Source organism: Phyllobates terribilis, unplaced genomic scaffold (genome assembly GCF_046119375.1).
Source record: "Phyllobates terribilis strain yellow unplaced genomic scaffold, ASM4611937v1 Scaffold_3__8_contigs__length_932513732, whole genome shotgun sequence".
NCBI classification, from domain to species: domain Eukaryota; kingdom Metazoa; phylum Chordata; class Amphibia; order Anura; family Dendrobatidae; genus Phyllobates; species Phyllobates terribilis.
In genome coordinates this window covers 412,785,212-412,808,763 of record NW_027362763.1, presented here as the reverse complement: position 1 = coordinate 412,808,763, position 23,552 = coordinate 412,785,212, and the positions used below count along the sequence as shown (strand labels likewise).

Genomic DNA, 23,552 nt, shown 5'->3' with positions numbered 1-23,552 from the left:
CGCCCGCTTAAAATGTTCGCCTGAGACAGTCCATTTTTACTATCCATGTGATTTTCTGTTGGCCATCCGTGTGTCATCCATGTTTACATGTGCACCATCTGTGTGCCATCCGTGTGTCATCCGTGTGCCATCCTTGTGACACGTACCGGAATAAAATATATCCGTCAGATATATAATTTCATAACCCCATGGCACATTATAAAATTGCACCCTTTAGTGTTTAGTGCCTTTCTTGTGGAGTTTATTGTACAGCTTTGTATCAACCTAATAAATAAATACATGAAAAAAAGGTACTGACGTTACTGTTCTTCAAAGTGCAGCACCACGTGACTCGGAAATTGTTGCTTGCAAAGTCTACAGAGCATCAGAACGAGTCTCCATAGGCTTTGTACAGCAGATTCGTTGGACTCGCTTGGACTACATCAGACCTGTGTGGGATTTTTTTTTTAAATAAAGTGGCGAACCAGGGAAAGTGTAGGGGAGTGTTTATTTTAGTAAAGTATTTTTTTATGTGTGTTTCCTTTTTATTACTGGGTTAGTAATGGGGGTGTTTGATAGACAACTCTCCATTACTAGCACCAGAGCTTGATATCAGCTGTGTTTTTGGACACCCACCCCAAACACCATTTAATTCTTTTTTCTATTTGTGCCTTTTTTAAGTCTATTTTATAGGTGCTTGCCTATTTTGTTTTTGTTTTCCACTTTATGGGCAGAGTATAGTGACTCCAGATGTTTTCAGCTCATACATTTTGTGCAACTTTTTAAAAAGTCGCAAAATTTGGCGCAACTCTTCTCCAATATCCCCCGGAGTGATTTTTTTGCACATCAAACAAAAAGTACCATCCTTTGCAACATTTTGAGACAGATGTAACTTTTTCTTCAAAAGGTTCAATAAATTATTAATTATAAGAAAAAAGTCCACTTTTGACTTCGCACAAAATTTGTGTACCTCTTGTGGCATTTTGATGAATTAGGCGCATAAAATGTCAGTGAATACCACAAGACAATGATGAATTGTCGCCTAAATGTTCAATGTGAGCAATATGCTAAAAAAGTTTTCCACGAGGAACTATTTAATATTCAACTTCGTAAAAAAGCAAATCATGTAATCATTTTTTACTGCATCACGCAATGTACAGTAGTACCATGATCGCGGTTCCTTCTAGAAAAATGTACATGAGACAGTTATCAGATCTGTTTTCTGAATGTAACTGCACAAAGGAAAATGATGAATAAGATTCAGTATGTACTGCATTTAATGCAGATTTCCAGTCATCTGAACATCCGTCAGCTAAAGCTTCCCATCGATATGCCATGCCGGTTACACCATGTGGCCATTAGCGAGGTACCTGATGAAATGCCAGCAGAGCTGCTTCTGGAACACGGATCCCAAGTCTCAACATCCATTTTGTCTCTTCAATCAGTTGAAGCATTCTAGTATAAATAATAAAACAATTTGGATCACCTGAAGATATATAGGTGACTTACAAATCAATAAATAAATGTTTCCACAAAGGGGAGAGTTAGACAGCCATATAACTTGAACGAGGATCGCAACGTGTTACTTGGACTGGCCATCGGCTCTCCCAACCCACATCTGTATAGGAATACATGTTGTCCTGCTCCTGTCAGGAGAGCCGATGGCCAGTCCGAGCATTGCGCTGCAATCCCCATCTGAGTTATACGGCTGTGTGACTCTCCCCTAAGAGTGCACAATGATACAAATGTAACACATAGGCCGTTACACTTACCTCATATCTGTGTTCACCATAAGCTTCTGTGTACCAGGTTCCCGGACAAGTAATGTAAAATTCAGTCCATTCAGACTTTTGTCTATTTGTGACTTCCACTTCTGGTACCACATGTCTTCATATGACACCAGGGCAGAAGCTATTTTATTGTACAGCTTGACAGTATCTAAATATGTGAGACCAGTCGCTACAATTCGCACATTTTTAAATGCCTTTAAAAAAAAGGAAAAAGTATGAAAGTTAAGTGAATACAACATGAACACCTGTATCTTATTTGTATTAAAGGCATATCAATTATTATTTATTATTACAGTGCCATTTATTCCATGGCACTGTACATGTGAAAAGGGGTATACATAATAAAAACAAGTACAATAATCCATGAACAATACAAGTCACCGACTGGTACAGGAGGAGAGAGGATCCTACCCGCGAGGTCTACAAATCAATGACATTTTAAATAGTGTAGAATTGCACCTTACTCCTGTACTTTGATAGATAAGTAAGCAGTTAAAGAGAATTATGTGCACATTTACTCTAACCTTCATGGTGTTTTCAATCCGCGACATCAACTTTCTTGACCAGATAATAGCTCCCACTGCAGGAGGCATGTTTCTTGGCAAAACTGGATCTTCCTGAAAAACAAAAACAAAAGTGCACTTATTGTAAAATAGGAATATATTGATCACAGAAGTCAGAGGATATGTCACTTTTTTTGTGATATTTTGTGCAAGAGTGATATTGCCATATTACTAATTATGTAATACATTCCATATGGTACCTAAATAAGACTATGTTCCCACTATGAGATTTTGGTGATTATTTAATGTTGCATATTTTCTGCAGTAATTCTGCACCTATTAGGTTTATTAGGTTACTTGCATTGTTTTCATGATGTTTTTTACATGCATTTTTATCATGTTTCTCTTGTTGGAGTGTCATATTTTAAACCCTTAGTGACAGAGCTAATTTTGATCTTAGTGACTAGACCAAATTTTTGAAATCTGACCAGTGTCACTTCATGTGGTAATAACTCTGGAACGCTTCAACGGATCCCAGTGATTCTGAGACGGTGATTCCTCACATGTAGTCAAAAAGTTCTGTTTTGACACACGGCAGGGCTCGGAACGGAAGAAGTGACATTTGGTATTTGGAATGTAAATGTGGCTGTAATAGTTTGCAGACACTATGTCTTATTTGCAGAGCCCTTGAGGTACCAAAACAGCAGGATCCCACACAAGCGACTCCATTTTGGAAACTAGACCCATCAAGAAATTCATCTAGGGCCGTGTGGAGCTTTTTGAACTTGTAGGTGTGACGCGCCCCCTGGGACATATTCCTTTTTGAGGGGAATACCCGGCACCGGATCAGATGGGGGGTTGTAGTCTCCGAGCGGCTGTGACCCGGCCCCGTGCCCAGGGCGTCAAGCTCAGTGTTATGTGGCAGTCCTACAGATGTTATTAAAAGTTCTTTTGTGTCGACTACGCCACCCGTTGTGATGCGGTCACTGTGGCCGCCGCTGCAGCAGGGTCCGCTGAGGCTGATGGTGGATGTGCAGCTTGGTGGGATAACCCCCAACGGGAGGGGTATAGCCTCAGAGGGGACAGGCGCAGAGGATGGGGGTTGTGGTGGTGCGATGCAGCCGGCAATGAAGACAGACTCGGGTTGTGCAGTTAAGGGTGTTTACTTACTGCTGATGTTGTACTGGTCACTCCAGCTGCTAGTGACCACCCGAGCCGTGCTGCGTCCACCAGGTCCTGGATCCAGCCAACCCCCAAACAAGTCCGGAGCGTGGCCCTGAGCTCTCCCTCTGTCCTTTCTTCAGCCGTCCCCACCAGTGATTCACCTAGGTCCAGCTCCCTCGGGCCTTCTTTTGGGACACCCTTGGCCCTGGGTTCCCTGACCCTTCATGTGGTGTGCCTTCGGGGTGAATGTGGTGGGTGACCGTGACAGACACTGCCCACGGTCTCCGGTCTCTGGCTGGGGAATGTCTTTGCCCCCACCAGCTTGGGTTCCGGTACCCTCTTGCTGACTCCTCACCCGGTGCTCTGATTTGGGTTCTTGGGTCCCTTCTCTTCTGTGCTCTGGGTCTTTCTCTTTTCTCCTCTCTCACTCTGGGTCTTGGTCTTTCTTCTCTCCTCTGCTCCTGACTTGTTCCCTGCAGCTGACTCACTTCCTGCATCTGATCCTCTGCATCTGACCCTGATTCTAGTTGGTGCCCACCTTATATATCCCTCTATGTGTGAGCTCAGGTGACCAGCACCCAATGAGCTCCTATCACTACCCAGACTGCTCCCCCTATCTGCCCCTACACTACATGGGATGTACCACCCCCCTCCCACTCCAGCCAGGAACAGGCTCGGTTGTACCTGCACATTTCTAAGTGGGAGTACCGTCGGCCTGCTCCTCTGGAATGGGATGTATGTAGTGCATGCAGTCTATCTGAGCTCAGTTCCACACTCCTTCCTTACCCGGGAGTGGAATATCACACCTCTGGGTTGAGGTGCAATACCCCTGTAGCAGCCGAATCCTCAGGGTGCTACATTCCCCCCTGGTAAATCACAGCACGTCCTCGGGCTGTAAAGACAAAAAACACCAAAACATACAAAATTTTTCATATAAACATAATAAAACATATAAAACATTATATATAACTTTTCATATAAAACATTCTCGTAGACTTCTCTGGTTTCAGGTTCCTCCTCCGGACACTGTGCAACGTGTGTCCGGGAAAAGTGCGACAGTCTCTTAGAAAATCTGGTTTTCTATAAAACCGGTAGGGGGCGCTTTAGGACACGCAACTATATACAGGGAAGTTGGAAGTTGGCCGCTCTCAGTCCTCGGCCAGGTAGAGGGAAGGGAATGGCTGCTCACAGTCCTCAGCCTGTGGGATTAAGGGGTTAACGGGTAACAGTTCACTGGTCCCAACGGGGACTATTTTAGCAGCAACAGTTTCAGTTTCTATATACCCCGATTGGGTAACTATTTACAGCTCCTGCTCTGCCGCACTCAACGGCGTCTTCCTCCTGCTCTTTGCTTATAGCTGGTGGTAACTTCAGACCCGTCCGGCCATGTGAGCTGGCTGAACAAGTCCTTCCCCAGGTGTGGCACCCTAGGTATTGCGGGCGCGGGCGCGGTGGTGGTGGCGCCCGGGTTGCCCAGGCCTTGCGGCCAGGCCTGGGGCACCTGGAAGGTGAAGGGCACCGTTAGGACGGCGGCGCCCTGGGCTACCTGGCCTTGCGGCCAGGCCGGAGGCTCCGCGGAGGTAGGGGGCGCTGTTGGTGATGCGGCGCCCGGGGGTACTAGGCCTTGCGACCAGGCTGGTGGTATTTCCTGCTTTGTCACGCTCCAGGTCGAGGCGCGTGACGTCACAGGGGTCGCTGCGGCGGCTTCCGGTCGGGGCCTAGTCCATAGCGGTGACGTGGCGGCGACGGGCACAGCAGGGGGACTTTCGGGCTCTGCGACGGGGAGCTGGGGCAGGTAAGCGGTGTCACGGCTTGGGGTATAGGCGTCCCCTTTACCTGCCTCCATGCGTTCGGCTCCCTCCTCGGCGCCGTCTCCGGCCTTGGGTCCTCCTGCGCCATCCTCAGAGGCGGTCTGCTTCCTCTTCCAGGGTAGCGTGCTCCGTTGACTGGTCTCTGCTTGCTGGGTCATCTCCCAGCCCCACTCCGCCAGTATCTCGCGCTGTACCCGGGCCATCCTCCTTGCGAGGCCCTCCAGGGCAGTTTGTGCACACTCCCGGTCTCGGGGGAGCTGCGCTAGGATCTCCGCTAGACCTAGCGGGGTTGTGGACTCTAGCAGGCTCCTGACCATCGGGTCGGTGCTGCTCTGCTCTGCTTCCGGCAGGCTCCTGGCCAGCGGGCCGGTGCTGCTCTGCCCTCCTTCCTCGGTCTCTAGCAGACTCCTGGCCAGCGGGCCGGTGCTGTTCTGCTTTCTTTCCATCTCCGGGTGAGCTCCTCCGCTACTCCTTGTTAGACCTCTTGCCTCCGGGTGCGCTCGCTCCAGACTGCTCCAAGCGACACCCATCTTTGTTCTTCTCTTTCGTCTCCTCCCACTTCGAGGGCGGTCCCGGGGCAACTCGGTGACTGTCAGCTCCAGGGGTAGTTCTTTCACGCTGACAGACACCTCCAGCATCACAGTCTCTGTTGGTGGGGGCGGTTTCCACTTTTGGCGCCATTTTCTGTCCTGGCCCACGATGGGAGGTGGCCTCTTGCCCTCCTTTGGCACGCCCATAATGGCGTCCGCTGCTCTTCCAAGGCGGGAAATCTGCGGTTTTGGCGGGAAGCGTCGCCCAGTGGCGGGAAACTCTGCAGATGGCGGGAACAAGCTGGAAATGGCGGACAATCGGCGGGAAACGACTGGTGATGGAGTCCGATGGCGTGGACCCTCCGGAACCGGCAGTCTTCTTTCTGAGGTAAACTTGCACTTTTCTTCAGGCACGCAGTACCCGGGTGTTGCGGGCACGTAATCCTGCCGACTACGCCAAAGTTGACGCGCCCCCTGGGACATATTCCTTTTTGAGGGGAATACCCGGCACCGGATCAGATGGGGGGTTGTAGTCTCCGAGCGGCTGTGACCCGGCCCCGTGCCCAGGGCGTCAAGCTCAGTGTTATGTGGCAGTCCTACAGATGTTATTAAAAGTTCTTTTGTGTCGACTACGCCACCCGTTGTGATGCGGTCACTGTGGCCGCCGCTGCAGCAGGGTCCGCTGAGGCTGATGGTGGATGTGCAGCTTGGTGGGATAACCCCCAACGGGAGGGGTATAGCCTCAGAGGGGACAGGCGCAGAGGATGGGGGTTGTGGTGGTGCGATGCAGCCGGCAATGAAGACAGACTCGGGTTGTGCAGTTAAGGGTGTTTACTTACTGCTGATGTTGTACTGGTCACTCCAGCTGCTAGTGACCACCCGAGCCGTGCTGCGTCCACCAGGTCCTGGATCCAGCCAACCCCCAAACAAGTCCGGAGCGTGGCCCTGAGCTCTCCCTCTGTCCTTTCTTCAGCCGTCCCCACCAGTGATTCACCTAGGTCCAGCTCCCTCGGGCCTTCTTTTGGGACACCCTTGGCCCTGGGTTCCCTGACCCTTCATGTGGTGTGCCTTCGGGGTGAATGTGGTGGGTGACCGTGACAGACACTGCCCACGGTCTCCGGTCTCTGGCTGGGGAATGTCTTTGCCCCCACCAGCTTGGGTTCCGGTACCCTCTTGCTGACTCCTCACCCGGTGCTCTGATTTGGGTTCTTGGGTCCCTTCTCTTCTGTGCTCTGGGTCTTTCTCTTTTCTCCTCTCTCACTCTGGGTCTTGGTCTTTCTTCTCTCCTCTGCTCCTGACTTGTTCCCTGCAGCTGACTCACTTCCTGCATCTGATCCTCTGCATCTGACCCTGATTCTAGTTGGTGCCCACCTTATATATCCCTCTATGTGTGAGCTCAGGTGACCAGCACCCAATGAGCTCCTATCACTACCCAGACTGCTCCCCCTATCTGCCCCTACACTACATGGGATGTACCACCCCCCTCCCACTCCAGCCAGGAACAGGCTCGGTTGTACCTGCACATTTCTAAGTGGGAGTACCGTCGGCCTGCTCCTCTGGAATGGGATGTATGTAGTGCATGCAGTCTATCTGAGCTCAGTTCCACACTCCTTCCTTACCCGGGAGTGGAATATCACACCTCTGGGTTGAGGTGCAATACCCCTGTAGCAGCCGAATCCTCAGGGTGCTACAGGTGCTTCACAGAACTTTTTAAAATGTGGATGTGAAAACGAAAATTACGTTTTTTCTGCTAAAATGTTGTTTTTTGCCCCAAATTTGTAATTTTCACAATGGATAATAAGAAAAAATGGACATCACAATTTGTTACACAATTTCTTCCGAACACGAAGGTACCTAATATGTGGTCAAAAACTGCTGTTTGGGCACATGGCCGGGCTTGGAAAGGAATGAGAGCTATTTGATTTTTGTAGCTTAAATTTGTCAAGAATAGATTGTGAATGACATGTTGCATTTGAAGAGCCCCTGACATGCCAAAACGGCAGAATCCCCCCACAACTGACCCCATTTTGGAAACTAGACCCCTCAAGGAATTCATCTAGAGGTGTTCTGAACATTTTTAAACTACAGGTGATTCATGAAACTTTATAACATATAGATGTAAAAACAAAAAAAATAATTTTTCCACTAAAATACTGTTTTAGCACCAAATTTATAATTACCATGTGGGGTAGTAGGAGAAAATGGACCCTATAATTTGTTATCCAATTTTGTCGAACACAGTGATACCCCATATGTAATTGTACACTAGAGGTTGGATGAGAAGGAGTGCTACTTGACTTTTAGAATGCAGATTCCATTTGAATAGATTGTGGGCTCCATTAGCAGAGCCCCCTGAGGTGTCAGATCAGCAGAAACTCCCCCATTTTGGAAATTTCACTGCTTACGGATTTAATCTGGGGGTGTAATGAGTATTTTGAATCCACAGGAACATCACGGAATTTTATAACATAAGGGCAAGGAAATAAAACATTTTAGTGGTAAAAATGTAATTCTTGTATTTGATGCAAATGTGTTAATAGGTGTAACTGGACCACATAATTTATTGCACAATGTCTCCCGAATGCGGTGATGTCTCATTTGTGTTAGGATCTGCTACAAGAACTAAGGAAAGATAGGAAAACTAACCCTACTATAGGACTAAGCTGATTCCCTACGATGCAGCGGGCAACCTGTTCCTTGTGAACAGACCCGCCTTCGTCCTCAACTAGTCTGAACGCAGACCTATAGATATAAGGAAGGGGTCCCTAAAAGTACTAAGGACTAGGACAAAATAGGACACCTCCTAGCAGAAGTTGTAGAGGAGCAAAAAGACAAACAGACAAAAATAGTAGAGGTCCAAGGACCAAGCAAACTATAGAGACAGGTACAAAGCACCTGGCTAGATAAAGAGTCAAAGTAACACTGAAGTCCAGCAAAGCCAGAAGGGCGGAGCTGGAATAAATAGGCAGCAGGTCACGTGACCACAAAATAGAAAAAACTAACAGGAGGGTTCTAACAGTACCCCCTCTTCTATGAGGATCCTCCAGATCCTCCAGGCCCAGGCCTATCAGGAAACCTCCTGTGAAACGCTCTGATAAGTCTAGGAGCAGAGACATCATCTGCCCTTACCCAGGAGTTATCATCAAGGCCGAAACCTTTCCAAGCGACGAGATACTGCAATCTCCCTCTATGCCTTCTGGAATTCAGGATACGAGAAATTTCATATTCACCGTCTTCCACCACCGGAGGAACTGTGCCAGTGGCATCCCTATCCGATACATCAGCTTTTTTCAACAAGGAAACATGAAACACCGGATTAACCTTCCAGGAGGAGGGAACCTCCAACCTAACAGCAGACTGGTTAACCACCTGAAGCACCTTAAATGGTCCCACAAACTTCGGACCCAATTTCTTAGAAGGAATCCTCAACCGCAGATTCTTTGAGGACAACCAAACCATGTCACCAACAGTAAACAAAACCTCTTGACGTTTCCTGTTAAAATACTTCTTAGACTTTTTGTTAGCCTTTTGAAAGTTACAACGTACATCAGTCCAAACTCTCTCCAAATCACCGGAAAAATTCTCCTCCTCCGGCACAGCCGACACCAATTTGGAGAACGAACCAAATGACGGATGTCTCCCAGTACAACACAAAAACGGAGAACACAGCAGAGGAGGATGTATGGTTGTTAAGAGCAAATTCAGCAAGTGGCAGAAACTCAGACCACCCCTCTTGATTGTCTGCCACAAAACAACGCAAAAACTGCTCAACATCCTGGTTCTTTCTTTCTGTCTGTCCATTAGACTCAGGATGATACCCAGATGAAAATGACAAATGGACTCCCAACCTGTCACAAAAGGCACACCAAAAACGAGCCACAAACTGAGGTCCCCTATCAGAAACAATGTCGGTGGGAACGCCATGGAGTCTGACAATTTCCTTGACAAAAGCCTTAGCGAGTGTCTTAGCGCAGGGTAGTTTAATGAAAGGAACCAAGTGACACATCTTGCTAAAACGGTCCACGACCACCCAGATGACAGTGAAACCCTCAGACACAGGAAGGTCAGCAATAAAATCCATTGCAAGATGCGTCCAAGGTGCACTAGGAACCTCCAGAGGGCAAAGCAACCCCGCAGCAGGAGCATGTGAAGCCTTTGATCTAGCACACACCGTACATTGACGCATCCATTTAATGATTTCCTTCTGCCACCCAGGCCACCAAAAACTGCGACCTACCAGTCTCTTAGTCTCAGAAATTCCTGGATGACATGCCAACCGAGACTCATGATACTCAACAAACAACTCTCTCCTAAAGGTTCTAGGTACAAACAACCTCCCATGGGGAGTGTTAGATGGGGCATCCTCCTGGACTCTCAGAATCCCATCTTCCAAAACAGAGTCCAATGCTGCTATCACAACTCCTTCCTGTAAAATGCTCTCCTCCTCCTCGGTACCAACCATGGGAGAAAAGCTGCGAGATAAAGCATCAGCTTTAACATTCTTAGTACCCGGGATGTAAGTAACAGAAAAATTAAACTGCGAAAAAAACAGTGCCCACCTAGCCTGACGGGCATTCAAGCGCTTGGCAGCATCTAGATAGATCAGATTCTTATGATCAGTGAAAACGTGAATGGGAAATTTAGCACCTTCCAAAAAATGACGCCAATGTTCAAATGCGAGTTTGAAAGCCAGCAATTCCCGATTACCAACATCGTAATTAAGTTCGGTTTCAGAAAATTTTTTCGAAAAAAAAGCACAGGGATGAACTCCATCCTTGTTCTCCTGAGACAAAACCGCACCGACCCCCACCGAACAAGCATCAACCTCAACCAAAAAAGGCTTGGTCTCATCAGGCTGCATAAGGATGGGGGCAGAACTGAACCTCTCCTTGAGATACACAAAAGCTTCAATGGCCTCAGTAGTCCACTGGACCGTATTCGCACCGTTCCTGGTGAGATCGGTCTGTGGCTTAACAATTATAGAAAAATTCTTAATGAATTTTCTGTAATAATTGGCGAAACCCAAAAGTCTCTGTATCGATTTCAAACCAATAGGCCTAGGCCATTCCTGCACAGCCTGAACCTTCACCGGATCCATCTCAAAGCCCTCGCTGGAGATAATGTAGCCCAAAAAACGAATCCTCTGCACAGCGAACTCACATTTCTCCAGCTTAGCAAAGAGTGAATTGTCACTTAATAACTGCAATACCTCACGTACGCTCTGCCAATGAGACTCCAGATCTGGCGAATAAATCAAAATGTCATCCAAATACACAACCACATTCTTACCAATCAAAGGTCTCAGGATGTCATTAATAAGGTTCTGAAAAAACGCTGGTGTATGGGTAAGACCAAAAGGAATAACCAGATTCTCAAAATGACCCACCGGAGTGTTAAAAGCAGTTTTCCATTCATCACCCTCCTTCATTCGCAACAAATTGTAAGCCCCCCGAAGATCAATTTTAGAGAACCACTTGGCCCCCACTAACTGGTTAAACAAGTCAGGAATTAACGGCAGAGGGTAGGAATTGCATACTGTAATTTTATTAATTTCGCGAAAGTCCAGACATGGACGTAAACCGCCGTCCTTTTTTTTTACAAAAAAAAATCCAACAGCCACAGGTGACTTAGAAGGTCTAATGTGACCAGCAGCCAAGCTCACCTGTATGTACTCCTCCAAGGCCTTTCTTTCAGGGATAGTAAGATTAAATAAGCGACTCTTGGGAAGAGTAGCTCCAGGAACAAACTCAATGGTGCAATCATAGTCCCTATGAGGAGGTAGAATTTGCGTCTCCTCCTCTGAAAAAACCTTCCAAAAATCGTAAATAGGTACAGGTAATTCCCCTCTTTCCACAGCAGCAATGCGACCGTTACAACATTTATCATAACACTAAGGACTCCAAGATTTAATCTCATTAGTAGACCAGTCTAGTAAAGGATTGTGCAATTTTAACCAAGGCAAACCTAAAACTACTGGAGAAGGTAAATTATTTAATACCACCAAATCCAAATTCTCTTGGTGAATACCATTAATAGTGAGGGGAAATTCAGCAACCTTGTGAGTAATACATTTCAAAGGAGTGTTATTAACAGCAACCACAGAAATAGGAGATGACAAAGGTTTGGATTCTAATTTAAGTTTTTCCAAAAATCCCTTATCAATCACATTCAGTGTTGAACCACAATCCACAAATACCTGAAATTCAATCAACTCCTCCTGCACTGAGGTACTCCCTGACAGAAATACTCCCTTAGAGTTTAAACAAGCAATACGGGCGTAACTGACCTTTTTTTTTTCTTTGTTTAACCGAAGCTCACAGTTCTTAATAAAATGGTCAGATTTACCACAATAAAAACACAATCCTTTGGAAAACCTGCGGTCTTTTTCCTGAGAGCGGAGTGACATCGCCCCCATCTCCATCGGTTCTCCGCCATCCGAGCAGACCCTCTGATGACCAGTAGCTGCTATAGCAGGAGTTTTCTCCTCATTAACCCTGGCACGCAGTCTCCTGTCCACACGTATAGCTAATTGCATGGCTTCTTGCAAATTTCCAGGTGCAGGGAAAGCAATCAACAGATCCTTAACCCTTTCACTTAGACCAGCAAGAAACAAACATTTTAACGCCGAATCATTAGATACCAGGCAGATTTCTGCATATACTTAAAAATAGAATAAAATAGTAGGTTGATGCAGGGATTTATTCTGACTGCTGGTTTCAGAGTCGGGAGGGAATTTTTCCTCAGGTGAAGATTGGCTAAATCATTTGGGGTTTTTGCCCTCCTCTGGATCAACTTTAGCAATTACAGAACTAACAGGTCGAACTTGATGGACGCAAGTCTTTATTCGGCTTTACTAACTATGTATGCATTCCATCTCACTTCAGAAGACCACCTTCTGAAGTGTGTATAATAATTTTCAACATCACCTGACCCCGGCTTCAAATGTCTCAGTTCTGTCTCAGCAGATGAGACTCGATCAGGATCGTCATACAATAACCCCATAGCAGAAAAAAAATCCTCCACTGATCTAAAACACGGATCATTAGGTTGGAGAGAAAAGGCCCATCCCTGTGGTTCCTTGCGCAAAAGTGACATGATAAACCCAATGCACTGTGATTCATTCCCAGAGGACCTGGGTCTCAAACGAAAATATAATAAACAAGCATTTTTAAATGAAAAAAAATCTTGTTGTTTACCATAAAAAAAATCAGGCAGTCCTACCTTCGGTTCCACAAAATGCGCTCCAGGACAGCTACTCACGTGTTGCTGGAGATCGGCCACCTCAAGAGACAATCCCTGCAGCCGTTGAGCCAATTCCTGAACAGACACCATGCTGATCTCTGGATTTCTTTCCTTAGAGTTTCTTTTGTATTTGGCTGGACTTACTGTTAGGATCTGCTACAAGAACTAAGGAAAGATAGGAAAACTGTCCCTACAATAGGACTAGGCTGATTCCCTACGATGCAGCGGGCAACCTGTTCCTTGTGAACAGACCCGCCTTCGTCCTCAGCTAGTCTGAACGCAGACCTATAGATATAAGGAAGGGGTCCCTAAAAGTACTAAGGACTGGGACAAAATAGGACACCTCCTAGCAGAAGTTGTAGCGGAGCAAAAAGACAAACAGACAACAATACTAGAGGTCCAAGGACCAAGCAAACTATAGAGATAGGTACAAAGCACCTGGCTAGATAAAGAGTCAAAGTAACACTGAAGTCCAGCAAAGCCAGAAGGGCGGAGCTGGAATAAATAGGCAGCAGGTCACGTGACCACAAAATAGAAAAAAACTAACAGGAGGGTTCTAACAATTTGTCGCCTTAAACTACTGTTAGGCCAGATGTCAGGGCTGAGAAGGAAGGAGTGATGTTTGGCTTCTGGAGCACAGATTTTTATAGAATAGTTTGCAGAGCCCCTGAGGTGGCAGAACAGCAGACAAACCCCAAAATTGACCCCATTGTAGAAATTACACCTCTCAATGAATTCATTTACCATTGCAATGACTATTTTGTAACATTCACGCCGTGCTTTATTCTGGAGAATTGCAAATATGCCAGTTGAGTGTCCATACATTGTGCCCTCATACACTGTAGTGTCTGCTTATAATGTGCCCAGCTTGGGCTTTTGGTGACACGCACCCCGTCGATTGTTAACTGGGCTCTCCCTGCTACAGTAATGCCAAACATATGGCCGCTTACTGTGATTTAGGCAGGGCGTACAGCTGTCACCTGTGCGAATTTCAGCCATCGTTTTTATGTATATTGGCAGTCCTTAACGGGTTAAATGAAACTACTTTGTTTATGATACTTCTTGTTATTTGGCTTTGACACAACTTTATGGACACAATTGTGTGTTTTTTATATGTTTTTATTGCGTTTCCCCTGCGGAACACTTTGTCTAAGTAAAACCAGTTAAGCCAAAAGAAAACTCAGGCAGGCACCAAACGTAGTAATAATATGGAGTGGACTGGTGTAGAAAAACATTTATAAAAAAACAAAGAGATATACCAAAAATGATCAAATTTGGTACACCAAAAATGTATAAAAAATATAATTTTATTAGTATCCAAAATAAAACGTGATAAACATGATGAAACAACTTAAAACCACATTGTTAAAGGGAATCTTTCAGCAGGTTTTTGCTATGTAATCTGAGAGCAGCATAATGTGGGAACAAAGACCCTGATTTCAGCAATGTATCACTTAGTTTACTGGGTGCAGCAGTTGTGAGTCACAGTCTTCTTTGCTGCGGTACTAGCTGATCGCAGAATGCTGAGCTGTGTATAACTCTACCCCAACCACTGATTGGCAGCTACATTGTATATTGACAGAAAACTGCTAATCAGTGGGGAGGGCGGAGTGACAAAACACTGATTGTATTGTAACAGAAAAGCACAGCTTATTAAGTGACACATCACTGGAATCAGTGTCTCTACATCATGCTGCTCCTAGTTTACAAATCAAAAACCTGGTGACAGGTTCCCTTTAATGCACGAACTCCAATTAGTATCATATAATAAAGCCACTAAAATCTCTTATTGGTCATTACATACATACTTAGCTATGAAATTAATATACATCCAAAAAAAATCAAGAACATGATCACTATGAATAATCACAGAAGTAAGAATATTAAACTCAATAAATACAATGTACCCAAATCCAAATAATCTTACAGCCAGTAAATTAATACATAAATCAAGAAATCAAGAACATGATTGTTAATTACAACATCAATTAATGATGAAAATGTAGGGAGTGATCATATGGTATACCCAAAACCCAGATCAAATCTTAGACAACCAAGTAATAACCTAGGTGGCACTATGACTTTATAGACGACCACCATAAAGGAAGGCTAGAATGCATCCAGATAGATATATGGTGGGTATGTTGCTGAGTAATATTATATTTTACCCTCATTCTCCATCATTAAAAGGTACATAATACGAGTTGTCTACTATTCTACTACTATTAGGGCATTTGACTACAATGAAAAGTTACATTTTAAATAACAGATAAATTAAAATTTTCACTACCTTAAAGGTCTCATATTCATTCTGAACATCCTTGAGTTCAAGGTAAAACCAGTCAAATACCTCCACATAGCACTCATTGACAATGTGCTGTATCCCTTGCCTATGGCTGACAATAGAAAACCTGCAGAAATAAAAGGAATATTTGAACTCTTATATAGGTTTCTGATCTCAACAAAAACATAACAAACCACAGAAGTTGTGCGCAATTATTTTGCATATTAGTTGCATATATTGTGCAATTATTTATAGTCTTATTACTTTCAGTATCACCTACTGATTTTAAGATCTTGATTTAAAGGGTTAGTCACATGCATAAGATGTCTTTTTCAGGCGGGTCCGCTCTGAAATCCACCTGAAAAAGCGCACTAAAAATGCAGAAAATATTGAACACATGCATTTTTATGTAAAAACGACGTGCTGTTCAGATGTTCAGTCTTTTGATTACCTTTTAATCGCTTAAGGTATCAAAATACCCAAAGCGTTCCAAAGAAGTGACCATCCTTCTGGCATTTTCCACCTAGAAGACGCCACAAGCTAAAGAAAGAAGCCTGTGGGTAGCGCAAAAAGACAGATGAAAGATGCCAAGCATCTTATGTAGCGTTTTAAAACGCTGAAAGAAAAAAAAACGCGTTTAAAAGATGTCGTATGCACATACTGTAACTTTAGACATGGTCTGTGGATAAGCTATAAATGTCTGATTGATGTGGGTCCCACCTCTGGGATTCACATCCATCCCAGAACATTTCCACAATTCCCTTAAAAGTAAATGGAGAGAATTAAGCACATTTTCAGACTCATCTACTTTATTCACTCTCTGGCTGGATGTGGAACTGACTCGCCCCCTGGTCCGTGGGGCACTCGGGACCAGGCTTCAGGGCAATGCTGGGAGTAGTAGTGGCGACCCGGTCCCGTGGCTCAGGGTGGTCAGACCAGTGGCAGCCTCTTATATGTTTTAGGTAACGTCCGACTACGTCACCTGTGGATTGCGGTCAGGGAGGACCGCCGCTGCAGGGCAGACCGCTGAGGCTGGTGTTGGGGATGCAGCAGGGAATAGTACAACTCCCCACAGGAGGAGTGTAGCCTCAGGGCAGTGTAATAGGTTGCTGGGGGTGATGGTGCAGTCGCAGCAGTAACCACACAGAGTCCAATAATGCAGTCCAGGGTCTTTTAATGCAGATCTTATCACAGACCCACCAGGAGTACAGGGTAGGAATGGACCTGGGTGTCTGAGGGCATTCGGGCGAGCTCCGCTGGTCAGGGTGAGTGGGTAGGCCTACCGTTCTCTCTCTGCCCTTGCTGACTATCTCCCCCTTTAGTGGTACGATAGCCCACATCCCTGAGCTTGCCGTGTACTACGCCTGTATCGCTTGCGACTCGGGCCTTAGGTACCTGTAGCTTCTCCGTGCTGTACCGGTCCCTCTGTGTGGCGGAGCCTCCAGGCTTCTTGGCCAAGGGACCTGAAATCCCTTGTGGGTTGGTTATCTGCTGCAGGGCTTGCAACCCTGACAGCCTCGGACCCCAGTGTCCGGTTGTGTAGTCTCTTTCTGCCAGGACCGGCTCTCGTCGCCTCTGTCCCTGGCTTTCTGTTCCTCCTTTGCCTCCTGGACTCCTCAGCTGCGGCTGACCTGTCCCTCTCTTCTGGGAACCCTTCTGGATGCTTCAGAAGTGGGTCCTGGTCTATCTAACCCGCCCTCAGTACCAGTTGTTATAGGGGCAGCCTGCTCCCCCTACTGGCCTGGGACAGGAGGTGCTGCATGCAAATGGTCCATGACCAGAGAACCTCCCTCCTGCTCTCAGACACAGCGTTACAAGTTTGTGGCATCCAGGCCTGGGGTGACACATTCCCCCCTAGTAAAGCTTAGTACTCCGGGACTAAACAAGAAACACGATACAGGGTATAAATTATAACATAAACACAACAGAGAAAGAAATAACAAACAACACCACATATTGAGTTCTTTAGGTCACAGTATGGCCTGTGACCGAGTGTCCATTTCACCCAATAAGGCGAAGTCTCAACCGGTGCGGGGACCTGTCCAAAGCAAACCCTAAACGTTGGCCCTGGGCGTGGCTGCAAGGCGAAGCAAACTACTTTGGACCACTCGGGACCACGCCAGACAGGTTTTTCTTCCTTGGCCGTCTTCGCAAAAGGCACAAAGTGCAACTATTTACAAGGTAGTTCCGGTTATCCAAAGTTCATAACCTGTCAGTCCATATATCTAGAAAAACTGGAGAAAACACTATTAGTTACAGGTAACAAACATATTAAATATATACATGGTACATTTAGATCTTGTACCTATAACCTCCAGCGAGCTGGTGTTTGACCCCTAGTGCTCCTGGTTGACCTCCTTAACCCACTGTCTGGTGGTGGACCAACCTGGCTTTCCCCACTATCATTGAGGGTACAGCTACTAGCTGGGTGTACAGGCAGGGCAGGCAGCTGTCTGGGGGTCCTTTGGCTTACCGCAGGCATGGCAGGCTCACTGTCAGCAGAGGGTTGACTCTCCTGGGCTGCTGGCGTGGGTTCTTCCGCCTCTGGGGCCGCTTGCTCTTCTTGTTCTTCCTGTCCTCCTGTAGGCTCCTGCAGGGTAGGCTGAAGGAAGTGTAGGACGGGTACCACTATTGCGCCATTTATCTAAGTCCAGGTCCGGGGGAACTCTCCGAGAACTGTGCTGATCATCTCTTCCTTGTTCTCTGCGGGTTCAAGGTCATCTTGATCTTCATTTGGACTCTGTAGTTGCTCGGGGCACCGTTTTAGGTGGTCTCTGGAGACGGTGCTAGTGGTTTCTCCTCCATCCTTGGTAATCACACATACCTTCGGGTTGTCGTGGTCGGACTGCAGTACTGTGTACGGGTCTCTCTCCCACTGGTCATCCAGCTTGTGAAGCCTTCTCTTCCGCTTCAGGACCTGCTCACCAGGTTCCAGGGGACCAGCAGGGGCGTGTTGGTTGAAGAGTCTCTCTTGCTTTTCTCTCACTTGAGCCAGACTCCTCTCCACACTCTCCTGTACCTTCTTGTACTGTATCCCAGTCCGCGTCAGGGGAGGTGTTCTCAGGTGTCAGGACTCCCGTCTCCAGGTCGATCGGCAGCTTACCTGGTCTTGCTCGCATCAGGTAAGCCGGGGTGCAATTTGAAGCATTCACCGGGATATGGTTGTACAAGTCAATCAGGTCTGGCAGCTTCTCCGGCCACAGGCTGCGTTCTTCCAGGGGTAACATCTTGAGGAGATCGATCACAATATTGTTCATTTTCTCACACAGCCCGTTGGTTTGCGGGTGGTAAGGCGTTGTCCGAATTTTCCTACAGCCGTAGAGGTTGCAGAACTCCTGGAATACTTCAGCCTCAAACGCTGGACCTTGATCTGTCAAGACCTGTTCCGGATACCCATGTGGACGGCAGAAGTGTTGCTGGAAGGCTCTGGCCGCAATTTGGGCTGTCAGGTCTTTAACAGGAACCACTACCAGAAACCGGGAGTAATGGTCCACAATTGTCAGGGCATAGACGTAGCCCGACCGGCTTGGAGCCAATTTCACATGGTCCAGAGCTACCAGCTCAAGAGGCTGCCTGGTGATGATGGGCCTCAAGGGTGTCTGCTGGCTGGTGCGGTCCTTCCTTCTGAGGTGACATGGGCCGCAGTCCCTGCTCCACTTCTCAATGACCCTTCTCATGCCGACCCAGTAGAACCGCTCTCTCAGTAGGAACTCCAGTTTCTTCCACCCGAAGTGTCCCGCTCTGTCATGGTAGGCCTCCAGGATCATTGCTGCATCTCGCCTTGGGACCACTATCTGCCAGGTCAGCTCGTGCGTCCGGTGGTTGACAAGCCTTCTGCACAGCTTACCCTCGTAGAGGAATAGCCTGCTTTTCTCCTTCCATATCTACTTGGCTTCCTCTGGAGCGTCCAGGCCAGGGCTAGCGTCTTCGTGGGTTAACATGTCTTTCACCAGGTGTATTGCAGGGTCACTATCTTGCGTTTCAGCTCAGCCTTGGTGGGGTAAGGGGTTGAACATGACGGTGGTTAGGTCTTTGTCTCTTACCCGGTGAGAGTACTGAGTGGCCCCATACCGGTGGAACGCAGGGAGTTCTATTTCCTCCAGCTCTCCCGAGTCGTCTTCTCCTTCAGGTAGGTGAGGCATTCTTGATAGGGCGTCTGCGTTGACGTTGGTTCTGCCTGCCCGGTATTTGATTGTGAAGTCATAATTGGATAGCGGGGCCATCCACCGCTGTTTTAGGGCACCTAGTCTTGCATTGTCCAGATGTGTCAACGGGTTGTTGTCCGTGTACACGGTGAACTTTGCGGAGGCCAGGTAATGCTTAAACCGTTCTGTGACGGCCCACACCACTGCCAAGAATTCTAGTTTGAAGGAGCTGTAATTCTCCGGGTTTCTTTCAGTGGGCCTCAGCTTCTGGCTGGCATACGCGATCACCCTTTCTCTGCCCTGTTGGTTCTGTGACAGTACGGCTCCCAGCCCCACATTACTGGCATCTGTGTGGAGGATAAAAGGCTGGCCATAATCAGGGTAGGCCAGGATCTCATCCCCCGTGAGGGCCATCTTCAAGTGGCGGAAGGACTCCTCTTCCGGTTTGTCCCACTTGAAGGGTGGCTTGTGACTTCTGGATTTAGATTGCCCTATCAGGAGGTCCTGCATAGGGGCTGCCATCTTAGTGAACCCGGGGATGAACCTTCGGTAGTAGCCTACCAACCCGAGGAATTGCCTCACTTCCTTGATGTTAGAGGGGCTTGGTGTCACACTGTCACAGAATACTGGAGGTAGGGGGCCTAAGCTGACCCTAAGCTGGGACCCTGACTAACCCCTCAACCTGGAGGTACTGTTAAAGGTACAGAGGTCCAGGCCGCCAGCGTAACCCCTACCTCCTGAGGATCCCTGCACCTAAGTAATCTAGTCCTGAGAAGGACCCCGATCACAACAATAGGGAACCAGAAATAATATGCCCACACACAGTATTTAGACGAACGAGACAGTACAAGGGAAAAACCAAAACCACCTTGCATACAACTTCTACACAACTACAACAGAGGGAACACCAACGGGAAAGGAGATAAATGATAAAGCGAGGAAAGGGAAAAAACACTTCCAAATACACTTATCTCAGCAACTCCAAACACCACGATCCGCTCTGTAAGTCTGAATGAAAAGCTTTCACCGACACCTCCCAAACAGACCTGCAGGAATATAAAGGAGTCTCACTAAAGAAGCATTGATTGCAGCTGGGCGAGGCTGGACCTCAGCTAGCCCAGAGAGAGAGAGAATTAACTCCTACACTGCCGAGAAAACACAAAGCACCAACAAGTCAGCTGCGAGAAGTCAGGCTGTGTACTCGTGACGATCTTCGTGGCAACACACCCGTGACAGTACCCCCCCTTCTACGAGGGGCCTCCGGACCCTCAGGGCCAGGTTTATCCGGGTGAGTCGAGTGGAAGGCCCGAACTAATCGGTCTGCGTTAATATCCGATGCAGGAACCCACATCCTCTCCTCAGGACCATACCCCTTCCAATGAACCAAGTACTGAAGGGACCGGCGATTAAAGCGTGAATCAATGACCCTCGATACCTGGAACTCCAAGTTACCATTGACAACCACAGGAGGGGGAGGTAAAGGTGACGGTACCACCGGCGCCACATACCTCTTAAGCAATGATCTGTGAAACACGTTGTGAATTTTAAACGTAGGGGGGAGGTCAAGACGGAATGCCACCGGATTAATAACAGAACTGATTCTGTACGGCCCGATGAACCTGGGACCCAGTTTCCAGGAGGGAACCTTAAGTTTAATATTCCTGGTAGACAACCATACCTGATCGTTCACACTTAGGTCCGGACCAGACACTCTCCTCCTATCAGCCATACGTTTGTATCGGTTCCCCATAGTATTCAGATTCTTCAGCACCCCTCTCCATACTGAAGCGAGAGATGAGGAAAATCGTTCCTCCTCCGGAACCCCCGAAGAGCCCCCCCTACTGAAAGTACAAAACTGGGGGTGAAAACCATAACCACCTTGCATACAACTTCTACACAACTACAACAGAGGGAACACCAACGGGAAAGGAGATAAATGATAAAGCGAGGAAAGGGAAAAAACACTTCCAAATACACTTATCTCAGCAACTCCAAACACCACGATCCGCTCTGTAAGTCTGAATGAAAAGCTTTCACCGACACCTCCCAAACAGACCTGCAGGAATATAAAGGAGTCTCACTAAAGAAGCATTGATTGCAGCTGGGCGAGGCTGGACCTCAGCTAGCCCAGAGAGAGAGAGAATTAACTCCTACACTGCCGAGAAAACACAAAGCACCAACAAGTCAGCTGCGAGAAGTCAGGCTGTGTACTCGTGACGATCTTCGTGGCAACACACCCGTGACACTTGGCCAGCTCTTGATGGCTGTAACTTTGTCGGGGTCGGGGGCTACTCCCTCTGCACTCACCACGTGTCCTAGGTACTGGACCTTTGGTTTTAACAGGTGGCACTTTGAAGGCTTCACTTTCAGGCCATAGCCTGCCAGGGCTTCGAACACCTCGGCCAGGTGCTTTAGATGGTCCTCGTAAGTCTTCGAATAGACGATCACGTCGTCCAGGTAAAGGAGGACCGTCTCGAAGTTTCGGTGCCCTAGACAGCATTCCATCAGCCTCTGGAAGGTCGCTGGTGCGTTGCAGAGCCTGAAGGGCATACAATTGAACTCACTCAGTCCCATCGGGGTGGTGAAGGCTGTCTTTTCCTTGTCAGCCTCTGCCACAGGAACCTGCCAGTACCCGCTAGTAAGGTCCAAAGTAGAGAAGAAATTAGCTGATTTTAGAGCTGCTAAAGACTCCTCTATCCTAGGTAACGGGTACGCATCTTTATGGGTGATACGATTGATTTGTCTATAGTCCACGCACATTCTCATGGTACCGTCTTTCTTTTTTACCAAAACTAAGGGAGCTGCCCAGGGGCTACAGCTATCTCTAATGACCCCAGCTTCTTTCATTTCTCTCAGCATACCCTTTGCGTTCTGATAATGTGCAGGGGGTACAGGTCTGTGTCTCTCTTTTATTGGTGGGTGGCTCCCCGTGGGGATATGGTGTTCTATCCCTTTTACTCTGTCGAAGTCTAGCGGGTGCTTACTAAAAATTCTCTCGTACTCCTGAACCACCCGGTAGACTCCTTGTTTTTGGTGCAGGGGAGTGGAGTCAGCACCCACATGGAGTTTCTGGCACCAGTCCTCCTGTTGTTTCTGGGAGCCATTACCCTCCGTCTGTGGAGATGGAGGCAAAAGTTCCATGGCCCTGATAGCTTTGTGCTCAACAGCAAACAGTTTGGCAAGTGTAGCGTACCTGAGTAAGTGTACCTCCCTCTCCCCAATATTGAGAATGCGAACGGGCACCCTCCCATGACGGACATCAACCACTCCCGGGCTGTTAAAATGGTGGGCCTGCTGTCTGAGTACACGGGTTCTACCATGGCTTGGTAGTCTCTACCTCTCAACCCGATTGCAGTCCGACACCAGATCATCATTTCACTTTTGGGAGGCATGGAAATGGGGAATGGGTCACTCATTCTTACGCTACCGATCTCACCACCAGACAGTTCTACCTGTTGCCGTCTCATCAGGGCTCTTATCTCTTTCTGGAGGACCCTCTGTTGGCTGGAGCTCGCATTCATCGCCACCTGCTGTAAAATCACAATTACTTCTGAAAGACAGTTTTCAATCACATTAGTACCCAAGGTTATTTTAGGGTGACTTTCACGACGGTCAATGTCCACAATGATCACTCACTGTGCCGGCAGTTCCACCTTACCAATCTTGATGGTCATCTCTCTGAACCCCACCTGCGGCACGGGTTGGCCATTGCTGGCGATGATGCTTAAGTCATCGTCTGGATAACGGGTTATATCTGCGTCATTCCAGTACCACTTGAAAAGTACATAGGGGATGGTAGTCACTTGAGACCCGGTGTCCAGCAGTGCACTCATGGGGATACCGTCCAGCACTACGGGTAAGACCAGGCGTCCCCCCACGTACTTATCACGCCAATTATATGGGCCTGATGACCTTATGCCTGGGGGTTGGCCCTCTGCCCCAGGTCGGACCCATTTAAAGTACAGTACCTTGCTATGTGTCCTGGCTGACTGCAACGGCGGCAAATCGGCTGTCCATCCTCAGTGTAGCGGTCGGCGGGCCTCCCTCTGAACGGCGGGATCCTCCTCTGTCAACGCCACGGGACATCCTCCGGACTGGAAGCCA

At 47.5% G+C, this 23,552-nt stretch overlaps 1 protein-coding gene across 1 annotated transcript in view; it reads right to left on the bottom strand.

Moving 5' to 3' along the window:
* LOC141259500 (dynein axonemal heavy chain 5-like) overlaps positions 1–23,552 on the bottom strand; it is a 482,742-nt gene that overhangs the window by 370,163 nt on the left and 89,027 nt on the right. The window contains exons 15-18 of the mRNA XM_073675609.1: positions 15,310–15,430; positions 2,294–2,386; positions 1,752–1,963; positions 1,350–1,434 (exon numbers count right to left, since the gene is read on the bottom strand). Of these exons, the coding sequence (XP_073531710.1) occupies positions 1,350–1,434; positions 1,752–1,963; positions 2,294–2,386; positions 15,310–15,430 (511 nt within the window). The remainder of the gene's footprint in view (positions 1–1,349; positions 1,435–1,751; positions 1,964–2,293; positions 2,387–15,309; positions 15,431–23,552) is intronic.